Source organism: Columba livia, chromosome 8 (assembly GCF_036013475.1).
Source record: "Columba livia isolate bColLiv1 breed racing homer chromosome 8, bColLiv1.pat.W.v2, whole genome shotgun sequence".
Taxonomy (NCBI): Eukaryota; Metazoa; Chordata; class Aves; order Columbiformes; family Columbidae; genus Columba; species Columba livia.
The window spans coordinates 23717110-23729605 of record NC_088609.1 but is presented as its reverse complement, the minus strand read 5'-3'; the positions used below and the strand labels follow the sequence as shown (position 1 = coordinate 23729605).

At 43.1% G+C, this 12496-nt stretch overlaps 1 protein-coding gene across 6 annotated transcripts in view; it reads left to right on the top strand.

The window, feature by feature from the left end:
• TLCD4 (TLC domain containing 4) overlaps positions 1-12496 on the top strand; it is a 42558-nt gene that overhangs the window by 10740 nt on the left and 19322 nt on the right. For 2 of the 6 annotated variants that reach the window (XM_065071118.1, XM_005498754.3), the window contains one exon: positions 9458-9623. In XM_065071118.1, the coding sequence (XP_064927190.1) occupies positions 9469-9623 (155 nt within the window). In that variant the 5' untranslated portion in view covers positions 9458-9468. Of the gene's footprint in view, positions 1-477; positions 589-4084; positions 4238-4366; positions 4651-4698; positions 4837-9457; positions 9624-12496 lie in introns of those variants that run through there. The other 4 variants (XM_065071115.1, XM_065071116.1, XM_065071117.1 and 1 more) reach the window with 4 other exon arrangements.

Here is a 12496-nt window from a genome sequence, read left to right as displayed (position 1 = left end):
CAATTGTTGAATTCAGAGAGAAAGATTAGTTACGTCCTGTGTAAGTTCAAAACCACAACTGAAATAATTTGCAAGTGCTCCAGAAGTGTTTTCCTTTTTCACATAAGCCTCACTTTTCAGTACAGCAATCATGATAAAGGCTTTGTTCTTGGCAGAGGCAGGCTCTGTTCTGAGAAAGCACAGTTCTGAAATTACAGGCGTATTTAGGAAAGGGTACCATGTAGTTTTCTATTCATGGTCACATCACTCTCATGGATTTTAGTGGGAGCTACAAGCAGTCACCTGACAACAGATTTTTACCATACCTGAAGTGCCATGCTGGAAGTCAGTTACAAAAGGAGAAGGGTACAGAGCAGGTGTGTATAACTTGGCTGAGGATGGATTACTGCAGACTTCAACTTACGTTGTGCTACATTCTCTTTACTGCACTGTCTGAGCAGAATCCCTCTATTTCAGCAGAATTTGTTCCTCACTTAGGGAATTCCTGGTCCTAGTTGGCATGAAGGTGAAAATCAACAATGTGACCAAGACGTTCTATATAATTAAAGCATAGATGAAAGGCGGAGCCCAATTTTTCTGTTCCATAGTGTAAGTATGGTGGTTCAGCTGAAGCCAACAGAATTATGCTGTTACCTGCACATGCTTCTGTGATACCTTCATGCTCCCTACATTCCCTGTGATCTTTCTGTTGGCATGGAATATAATTTTATTTTTCACCTTGTATCCCTAAATCTCTGTTCTACACCTTGCCTTAGTGTGCCCATTGCCTACACTCCCCGCCACTGCTGAAGCTGAGGTTTAGAAGCTGCATTTGTTACTGGGGAGCTTCTCACCAGTTATCATTTAGCAGTGACAGCTTTTGTTTGCAGCTGCTGCAAAATGGTGTCTGCACATCACAAGGGAGTGAGGAAGAGATGCATTAGTCGCGAAAGCCCAACTGTGGTTACTATATAGCAACCAGTTTGCTGTGATGCTGCTCTGGTGACTGTTTATCCCACCCTTTGGCTACTGTATTTGTGATGCAGAAATAGGTGCACAAGCACACAAAGCACAAGTACACAAGTACACTTTTGAGACTTACTGGAAATGCTCAAAGTAATTGTGTGGTAACTTCATGCAACACTTTGTAGGAGTGGTAGAGTACTCTGTTTTTTGGGGGGAGAATTTCTTTGGACATGCAATACAGGCCTAGTGTATTTGCTCTGGGGGATTGGTGGACATGGGGCATCCAAGGCGAGGCTGCTGCATATATGCAGTAACATCCAACCTGATGAGATTATTAGATACCAACAGTCGCAGTTATACTGGCCATTCTCAAAATCTTTCTGGAGAATATTTCTGGTTGGAAAAGAGGACAGACAACCAGTCTAAGGCAACCTGGACTTATGATAGCTGTATATAACCATGTCTACAGGTCTCCCTTCTACTACAATGCCTTCATAGCCCCATAGCCAGTTCTCTTTTATCTGCAAATTCTCTTTATCAAAAAGCTGAGGGAGATCCTGCTGTATGCTCACATGGAGAGCAGTTGTCAGCCAGGAATCCTCAGTGCATCACTATTTTCAGCTTTCCAGTCAGCAGCGCTCAACCCAGCACGTGTTGCTGGGGTGTTGAAAGATGGTATTGCCTCTGGTCAGGATGTGCTGCATGCTCGACAACATGCTGATCGTGGGCCAGGGTGAGAGCAGTGAGGCAGGTCAAACTAGTTTCTTTCACCCACGCAGCACCCTGGGCCGAGGGAATTGTTCGGTAGGCTGTGCTACACAGGCCTGATACAGAGGTCTGGGGAGAGTCTGGTTTGACTTCTAGACCCTTCCTAACCTGTAAGTGCATAATGGTGATGGGTTATTTTGAGGCTTAGAGCTCTGTTAGGTGGTCTCTGGCAGAGCTCTCTCTTCAGTTTAAGACATTACCGCTCTCTACTCTCTGCTTTACCCTGCTGCTAGGTATTACCACACTTGTGTGGTGGAGACTCCAGGTCACAGGTTGATGTATTAAAAAGCTACCTACTTTCATTGTTGTGCTCTAGTAGACTGATCATGACCTCAGGCAGCTGGGAGAAATAACATCATAAAACAAGGCAGCTAAATCTGCCACAGCTTGTTGTTCAGAGCCTTTGGTTCTTAACCATGCCTGGAAAGACCTTGTCTGTGCCTGCAAGCCCTAGGCCAGCCATTCCTGCCTTCACGGCCACTGCAGGTCATCTGTCACCCCCGAAGTCCACTGCTTGTTCATATGGAAGACTTGCCATAGTTGTTACAACTTAAGAGGGCAAGGAGTATGTATAAAGGAACTGCAAAGTCAGTGATATTGGATTAAGCAAAAGGTGAGGGCTGTTCATTGGAAGGTCAATTACTGAATAAAAAGTTATCTTATAACTTTTCTAGTTTATGTCATCTTGAAAGTGGTTTATGATCCCACTGTGCAGTTCTTAGGTTTTAGTGAATGTTCTGTTTCACTAAAAAACTGTAGACATAATAGAAAATAGGTTGAAAGCTTCCTTATATGAGGAATAAAATATGAGAGTAAAAGATGAGGTTTTTATCCCAATTTCACTAAGCAATTGTGTTGGTATGCTATTGCTGTCTTCATTTGTCCATCTGTTTCTGGAATGGAAGGAGACTGGAAGCAGGAATGGGATCTCCTCCATCGCTTAGCTGAGAATGCCTTGTGGAATTTTGTTAACAAGGTTCAGTTTAAAAGCTGGTCAACCATAAGACACGAGTCCCTAGGAAGTCGAACTTCCGTAGTTCCAGTGTTGCATTTCATTTATGTTCAGCAATGGTTTAAGCTGAGATGGCTTGAAAGAGCTGCAGATGCTGGCGTTGTGCCCACCCACCTCCCACAGGTTACCATTTCCACAGCGAGGATGGGGCAGCGCCTCATTAATCAGTGCCCAAGTTTCTGTGTTTCAGAGATCGGCGTACTGAGGCAAGCCAGCAGCAGTTTCTGTTCATGCTTAAGCCATAGCATTCCTGCCGTGCGAGGCATCTTGCAAGAGGGATTAGCGTACATAGTTGGGGTAGATGATTTCTTTGACAGATGCAGCTTAATCTAGTGTGAGATATGTGAATACCTTCAACATTATGTTGTTGGAGAGAGGAGAATTTTAAAATTTCTGATCTGGAAGATCAGGAATCCTTAATGGGAACTGAGAGTTGAGGTGGTTTAGGATGTGTAAAATAGAAGCATGCCAAGAGGAAGAGTCCTGCTTTCTAGTCGGCAAAAACCCAGACACCATCATAATACTCAATTTTGTCATCATATTTTTGCTTCTCTTTGATTTTTAAATACAACAGTTCAAAAATGTAAAATTAAAAATAATTTGACAAACCCCACAGCATTTATTTTTTAAAAATTGCAAGTATCAGCATTACCTGCTGTCTGTATGGTGGCTGTGTTACTGATGACCCTGTGCAGTATGGTGCCATCAGGGAGTGCATACATGGATTACTAGCATGCCAACAGTCACATCAGCATTTTCCCGTTATGTATTTCAGACAATGGGGCTACATAAATAAAAGGCAAAGTGACCAAAATGCTGTCAGAAGGTGTGATGCTAGAGCTAACAGGAATTTTTCCTCTCCCAACACATAAGCTGTTCTCAGACACGTGCATTTAGCAGGATTTGGGGACCCGCGGGCCATCGCGGCACACACGCACCGGCTCTGGCAGCTCGCAGGCTCCGCGGCCCGGGACAGAATCCGCGGTGCCGGGACGGCCGGCGGGACGTTTCCCGGCCGCGGACTCGCTGCTGCCGCCGCGCTGCCCGCACAGCCGGGCGCTGCGTTGCGCTGTGACAGCGCGGCGTTTCGAACCGCGCAGACCGCGAGTTTAAGGGCCGTCCTAGGTTATTTACTCAGTGTAGCCAACGCCGCTCCTGCGCGGCTGTTTGCCCAGGCGGCGCGGCACCCACAGCCAGCCCGCCGGCTCCCAGCCCGTGCCTGCGCGGCCCGCGGAGCTGCTGTGGGGCGGGGGGCGGCGGCCGGCAGCGTGGGGCGGGCGGGCGGGCGGGGCTGGGGAGGCCGCCCTCCCCTCCCAGGCGGCGAGCCGAGCTCGGCGGCAGGTGGCGGCGGCGGCTCGGCCCCTTTAAGGCTACGCCTGCCGTAACCCGATCGCCGCAGCCGGAGCCTCCGCCGCCACCAGCGGAGCATCCTGCGCCTGGGAAAGGGCTGTCCCGTCCTCGCTGCTGCGGGGAAGCATGGCGGAGGCGCGGCGTTGGTAGCCCCGCTCCCAGGTGCGGAGGGCAGGGAGGGAGGTGGCCACGGACCCGGCGGGCTGCGGAGGGGCCGGCGCTGGCTGGGCGGGGGCGGTGCAGCCCCTTTCCCCCACCCCGTGGGGCTGCGCGGAGGGGCTCTGTCCTTCCCTCCCTCCGCCAGCGACGGGCCGTCCCTTGCGCGGCGCCGCCCCCGGGGGCCCCGGGGGCCGCAGCGCTCGCTGCTCCGACAGCGCCAAGTACGCCTGTTCTCTGCCTTCTCCCGCAGCGGCAGCGGGTGGCCCTTGTCCGAGCCAGCGCGGCGAGTGTGTGCGGCGGCTGCCAGCCCGCTTGCTTGCCTGCTTGCCAGCCAGCCTGCCTGCCAGCCGTCCGGGGCTGCCGCCGCGGGCGGGCACGGTGGAGCGGCGGGCGCCTCGGCCGACGGGGAGCGCTAGGTAATGCCCGGCGCGGGGGGAGCGCCCGGCGGCTGCTCGTCAGCGCTGCGCTGCTTCGGGAGGTTGCCTGTTGGGGTCCCTGCGCGCCCCTCCGCTCGGTGCAGCCTCTGAATGCGGGGGTTTTTCCCCTCCCCGTTGCTTTCGGACTGCAAACTTCCTGCAGCTTTGAGGGCATCAATGGTGTAGGTAAAGGATATAGAAACGCACGGCTCTCCCTGTTTAACCTGTGATTATAAAAAGCGTGCCTAATCTGCCAGTTGTTTTGGAGTTTTAAGAGCAGACAGCAAAGTGGAGTTCGGGGTATCAGTAGCCTTACCTAGAAAGGGAATGGCTTAAGCTGTGACTAGCTTCAACTTTGTTGTGTGTTTCCTTAATGCTGCTTACTGAGCTAAGTAGGATACATCTAATCAGAGCAATAGAAACTACTATTCAGAACGAACATTACAGCAAAACTCAAGCACTGCAGATGTTTTCTTCTTAGGCTTGTTATAAAATGAGCAAACAGTCAGTAGTCCCACCCTGCTCTTTGCAAATCAATGTGGCAAGTTTTACAGTTGGATTTGGCTTTCAGTTTTGAACAGCTCAGAAAAGCACAGGGCTGAGTAGGATGTCCTGGTATCACTAGCAGCTTTAAGGTGTAATCTTGTTTGGAAATTGATCCTATTTATCTTGAAATCCAGCCTTGAAGAAAGTAGGAGCTGTGGGCTTCATGCATTTCTCTGTATCTCCTTACTATGTCTTGCGACTGTACAGTTGCATTTCTTGTTTTTATTTTGTGAAAAATTGATGTGGAAACAGTAAAATGAGGACAATATAAATGCTAAATGCCATTTATTCTGCTCCTTTATCATCTTTCAGTTACGTGTGGACTTGTTTCTATCAGATATTCATAATGCTTTCATATTGGAGGTGAATGAATGTTGAGTCTTAATGTTGTTGGGTTTTTTTCTTCTAAATTAAAGGAGAAACAGAAATGCGAGAAAACCACAGCATGTTAATAGCAGATGAAAAGAGTGTATTTTCAGCTCTTACCTAGTATGATTGAAAAGCTATGTTATTAAAATTTTTTCAGAATTACTGGGGCAATTTGGTACTGTGCTGGCCATCTGTAACGAATACCTTGCTGGAAGTTGTTAGTTTACTGTGTTTGATACTTAGTTACTTAAAGATCAGGTTGAAAAACTGCAGAAGTAAATGTCTGGTCATTTGTAATTACTGTATAACTGAATGGTTAAGAAAGTAATTTTGGATAATTCAGGAAATTCACTGCTAAAAAACTAATAGTGAAGAACCAACCTGGATATAATACTTTTTTCCCCGAATTGCAAAGTAGTTACACTACACCTCCCTCCCCACCCAGCCTGCCACTAACTCAAAAACCGTATCAGATGACTGAATGGTAATCAATGACTATGCAGTTAGGAGGATAAAGTGTCTGCTCATATATAATCCATGAAGTTCTGTATCTAGATCAGACTTTGCTGGACAGCTATAAGAAGATACTGGGGCAGAAAAAACATGGTGTAGTTGAAGCTGCCTTTGACTTAGTAACTGGCCATTGTCTTAAGGGCAAAGGAATGGTATGTAATCAGAAGCTAATTATGTTTCTTTTAAGTGATAAGTTTTGGTTCAACAACTTGAGTGATTTTTTTTTTTTTCTATTAATAAAAAAAATTGGGAAACAACAGCTAATTTTCATATTAAACAGGATATAGTTGAAAACAACTTGGAGATACGAGAGAATGTTTATAGTTGAACTGTTCTTTCATCTCACATGAACCAGTGTGTTTACATCTGGCCCTTGATTTGAATTCAGATACAGCAGCCTGAATTTGCTTAAGTAAAACATGAAATTATTCCTGGACTTAGTACTTAATGTACTTAAACAGCATCTTGATAAGCACATTTGAAATCACTTTCTGAAATCAGTCTTGCAAAGCCCTTATGAATATCTGTGAGACCAACCACAGAGGCTGGGTGGCTGGCTTCTTCTCTGCTGCTGTCATAACTCTCTCCCTCGCTGGAATCACAGTTCCGTACTTGCTGCTAAAACTGTGGAGACGTAGAGGTACATAATACTTCTGAAAGTTGGTTCATGTGCTTTCCACGCAACTGATTTTCCTTAAAACAAGTTCCCTGTACAAGCTCCTTAGAAGTAAGATTAGCTCTTCTGATTCACTTCTTGCAAGGACTGGTTGGGAGGCTTTTTGTTTAATTCCATAATCTCCTGCACTATGGACACCTGTTACACACCGAAACATTACTTACCTCATAAAATCTTCTGGTGCTAAGGAAACAAAACAAAGTATGGATTTCTTTTGTCTGAGAGATTACGTCAATGTCTTTGAAACTCAGAGGTACTACTTACAGTCATTGCAGGTGAATAAAATTGGTAGCATCATGAGAATTGCTAGTCAAAACCATGAAGTAGGTATGATTGATGGTCAATGGTTTTGCTATTTTTCTGAAGAGAATTGTCTTCAACATGCATTTCGGCTTCCTTCACACACTTTAGGAATTAAATCAACTGATTTTTTTTCTTTGTGTCACCCAAGAGAGGACTTGCTTTCTACAAATGAGATGGTGTAATAGCAAGGTTTTGGCCCCAGGAGTAGGATCTGGGATGGGTACCATACAGCACTCAGCAGTGGGTTTAAACTGTAAAATTTAAAATTTAGTTGCTTGTTTTATTCCTTCAAATGGAAACGTTTTAGAATATAGGCCTTAACACCCATTGTCTCTAGTACTTCAAACTGTGTAAAAAATGTATAAAGTTTGATTAGTATTTTGTTTATAGGCCAGTAGAGGCAAATGGAGAAGTATGTGGAGAATAGTGTAAAAAGTACGTGAGAGAATACTGAATACTCACGATAGTATTTGAAACTGAAAGTTTTAATAGATTAGCATTAAAAAGTATGCATGACTACTATGCTGCTGAACTAGAACAGGTCATCAGATAAACAACTGGAATGAACCAGACTTTTTTGCAATGCACTGCAATGTGTGCACATTAAAATTTTAGTTTGGAGTAAAAATGCACTTATGAACTGAATCTCCTGACCACCATCACTTACTGCCCTTGGCTTTGTGTTGCGTAGCTGTCCCAGAGCGTGCAAGCTGGATTCTTTTTGGGTTTAACTAAGCTGGAAGATTGGCCTGAAGAACACATCAAAAAACACCTAACAGTGTGGAGTCCCTAGGACAGCATTAAAGCTGGTCTGAAGTGAACACTTGAAATCCATTTGATATGGATGCAAGTTGCACTCTGCAAATCTGCTCTTATTTATTCTGCATTCTGCTTCTATAGCTGTAGCCTTTTACTGTGGGTACTAGTCAGAGAAAGTTTTCAATTTGGATAGGGGTGGGGCGGGAAGGTATTTTGAGATTGTTGAACCTTCTGCTTCTTAATCTTTGAAGGCAAATTTTTTTTTCCTGATCTGTATGTAATACAGATTGGTTGAAGTTCTAAGTTTAAATGCAAAGCATGGTTTAATATTCTCACTATTTACACCACCAGGTGAGAACATTGTACTTAATTTTTTGAAAAGTTGTTATTTTTACTGGTGGACTTTTCTTTCTGCGTTTTTTGTTCGTTTGTTTTCCTTCTCTGGAGTTCAAGTTGCTTTCTGTCTGCAATGCAGATACAATTTCAAAAATCTAAAGCACGATCCCTTATTCTATAGTGCTTGTGAACTAAAGATGGATATAAATGTATTATATAATTGTACTAGGTTTTGTTGACCATTAGGTTGTTGTAGTAATATCAAATAATGCTAGCCCCTACGTTTTCATTTTATTTATAGGTATTTTCTTCACTAAAACTAAAATAAGTAACAGAAGTTACTTAAATAGCTATTAAAATATTTAAATATTTTAGATGAAGCTATATATTTTTTTCTCTTTTCTGTTCAACTTATTACAAATTGACTTTTTATGAGTTTGTAGCTTTTGCCAGTATTGGAGTATAAAGCACTTCACAACACTGTCATTCTGTCTTGCAAAGTACTGGTGACTCAGGAGAAATGACTGAAGCATTTAGAGACTGACGTTTATGTTTGGAATCGTTTAGTTATTTATTTAGGCCACATGAAATAGCTAAACATCCAGCATCTGAAAAGTGCATTAGCTCTGATGATAGGAAGCTTTTCAGTGTGCTCTGAAATTGTGCAAAGTTTAGACTTCTACGTGAAGAAGAAAAAAGCTCCAATACGCCGTCTTGTACACTATCACCAAGAGAAGCCCACAGCTGTGAATTAAGTGCAGGTTGAGAACTGCTGGGTCTGTCAAGTGTGCAAACATAAAGCTGCAGTGAGGCTGTTGCTTCCTGAGGCTGACCTGGAAAACTCTCTGCTATGCTTATCTGATTTCATTGTTGCTTTTAAAAATCCTGTCAGCAGCAGTCAATCTGGTGAGAATGAGATGAGTTTTAACTTCAGAGCTTCTTGGGGCAGGAGTGGAGGCTTCAGAGCTGGCGGTGGCACTGGTCAGTGAGCGTTCCTGCCCTTTCCCTGTAAATAAAATACATGCGACTTTAGGCAATGAAAATGTATCATATGCAAATGTTAATTAAAAAAAAAAAATCTGAAAACAACAGCAACAAAACACACACACAAAATCCACCAAAAAGCAACTTTTACATATAACAGTTTTGGGATACTTTTATATTATTAAGGCTTACATGAGCAGGAGGAAACTTATAGCGAATAATATTTCTGTTGGTGAGTTAACTGTCAAAAACACTTTCTATAGCTGCTTAAAGTAGTTAAATGGAGAATGGACTGAAATTTCCTTCTGCTTTTCTTCACAGGCTGAAGAACAATGGCTACATTCAGCAACCTGACTATTGGCATTGCTCTTGCCAGTTTTACTGTATTTCAGCTTCTGTTCCATGTTTTGAGCTCTTGGGTGTCAACCCGAGTAACACCTGGTTTTAACAATCTCAGCCAAAAAAGGAAGATCGAATGGAATTCGAGGTAGAGTGTTCAAAACGATCTGTAGATAATGACCTATCTGACATTGGCAACATCTGGACCATTGCGTGTATATATAAAACTGTAGAAAATGTTATTAGTTAAGCATCTGTGAAGACTAGAGGGATGGCTCTAGGCACTTGAAAGACTGAATGTAAAATGCTCAGGCCCCTTCTCGAACACACAGTGTTACAAACACTTGTACATGGAATGCTTTGTTAGACAGTGATGCCCAGGTGAAAGTCAGGAAAAAAAGACAACAGTGACTGGTGAGAGGTAATAAGCTGAAGTGGATTTATTTTAAATGGTTTCTGTGTGATGCCTCTAGTAAAGAGAAGAGGTACAAAATTAACTTCCACCAAACATACATGAAAATCAGAAGTATTGTAATTTATTCCATGAGCTAAATGCTTGTGTATCTCTGGTCATGCTTTTGGGTGCAAAGCAAGTTGCTCTCTGTTCTTGCAGTACTACTGCACTACAACCTGTTTTATATACGTTGTGATTTTCCAAGAAATTTGATAAATCTTTGGTGTAGTATTGGAGTGAGGCAGGGTTAGAAAGGTTACATCTGTGTGTTGATGGGGAAGGAGACTGCAAGAAGACGAAGGAAAGCTATGACAGACACAGGGTACACATTCAGGAAGGAGTTGTGGAAACTCAATCTAAAATCCGTCCTCACTCCCTTTGTGTTTCTGCAGCTCCGCCACTGGGATGGATCCACCTGCATTGCACTTGTCTCCTCAGAGCGCTGTTAGAAACTTGTTCTACCCTGAGAATCTTTCCGGGGCGCTTTCCTCTCTTTTAAGCCATAAAGGAAGTATAGGGTAGTAATTGCAAATGGGATGACCACTGAGGTTTTATTTGCAATATACTACTCCAAAAGGGTATAATGTAGTATACAAGCTTCTCCGGTTGAGATTAATTTATACGGTATAACTGCATGCTTGAGTAGCATATTACAACTTTAAAATATTTTTCAGATGTTTCTTGAATTTGAAGCTCAGAAATGTGTATTGTATGGCTGTCACGGCATTCAAAATGCATTAGTCATATCACTGTTGGTCCTCAGTGCCGTTTAAAGGCAATATCAGGTGGATGCTTCTAAAGTTGTTTCCATTGTTCTAGGCAGCATTAGCAACTCAAATAGTCTTGCCGTTCCGTTTGGCAAATGTCCACATACAGTGTTCTTAAAGGCACCATCTTAATTTCAGTTCCACCTTTAAAGAATTACCTATCTGCTGGAACAACTTTGTAGGATGTGAGTTCATGATATCAGTGCATCTTAGGTTTACCTCTGTGTTACAATCGATAATAGAGGCAGTCAGGGAGACTAGACCAAACTGTTATCATGCTGGAGCTGAACTTTTGTCTTTAAGTCACGTCAAGTGACCCTTGGATTGCCTAATAGGCTTTCTGAGAACTTATCCCATGCCTGCTAAGTTGTAGTACTTTGCATAATAACATATGAATTGTTTCACACATCGGATGTGTGCTGAAAATATGCTGCTCTGTAATCTCTTGGCTACTTTCTAGCAAGTTGTTTAACTCTTGATACAGCTCCCCAGGCTCTGTACTTCTTTCCACATGTTTCCTTGGGGTTGGTAGGAGGATGTAGATGTTGGCACACAGGTGAGCCGTGGTCCAGTGCTACATCCAGCTTCGGAGTTAGAAGGCGTGAAACACAAAGCATGTTCATCAGCAGCTTGTTGATATTATACCTGAGGAGGGCATGAAGTGACGGGCAGGCTAACAGTGCTTGCGTTTCTACAAAGGATTGACTCTGCTAATCAAACACAGTGTCTTGTCAAACTGCTTCATCACTCTAATGTTTCACCAAAATGTAGAGACACCCCAATATATTATATATTCAGAGAATGTAGATGGACGTATATGTACTCTGCAGGCAGCTGTGCAGGTAGAAAAAGTTACTGTCTCCCAGTAAAATGTGTTGCATTAACTTAAATGATTTAAAAGTAGATGGTTGTTATTTTGCCCTATATTGAATAGTGTTGGGAGTGCTCACACAAATGGTTCTGTTGGCAGTCCTGAAGGAAACTGGCACAGAGGATGGTTATGCATTTTTATCAGCTCAGCTGGGTCTGGAATTGGGCATCTGCCTGAAATGAGCTGCAGCATTGAAAAATATATTGTTACAGTTTGCAGAGTTTTGTAACCAGGCATTTGAGCTGCAGCTCTGGACTAAGTTTTTCGTACTGTCAATTTCTAATTCTGACCTTCCAAGAATTAGGAAGCAATAAACTAATTGCTTCTGGAATCTTAAGTACGTAGACTCAAAATGAGTTAAAAACTATACTTCGACGCAGATGTAGTATAACTCTAATTTGTTGTGCATAAATTCCTGTCACCTCTTTTATAATACGTTTGTGCTGCTGTTAAGCAGTTGTGAAAATATATATGTATTCAATAATAAAGAGACAAGTATGCAACTTCCTGCAACTTTTCTTTGCAGTTTAATGAGGAGTTAAAGGATGCAAGCTTTGACAGTAATTTCAAGGATGTGTGCAGAGCCTGATAGCTTGACCTAGATTCCATGTTAAAATGAAGTGCTGCACTATTTCCCTTCTTCTGTCCTCTCTTCTATGGAGAAACTTCAAAGTCCAGATTTAGGGAGGAGGAAATCTGCTTTTTTAAATTTTTTCCTCTCTTTTTTCTTTTCCTCTCTCCCCCTTCAAGTGCTTGTGTACAGCTTGTATTCTAAGCACTAAGGTTTGGATAAACAGCTACTCCTGAGACAAATTGCAACTGTAAACTAATGAGCTGTATTTTAGGACAAATTTTACTTCTTTTAGTGTTATCCTCTCCTAAAGTTTGAAAATCCCAGGTATTTCTCAAACATTAGTTATATACCAGAC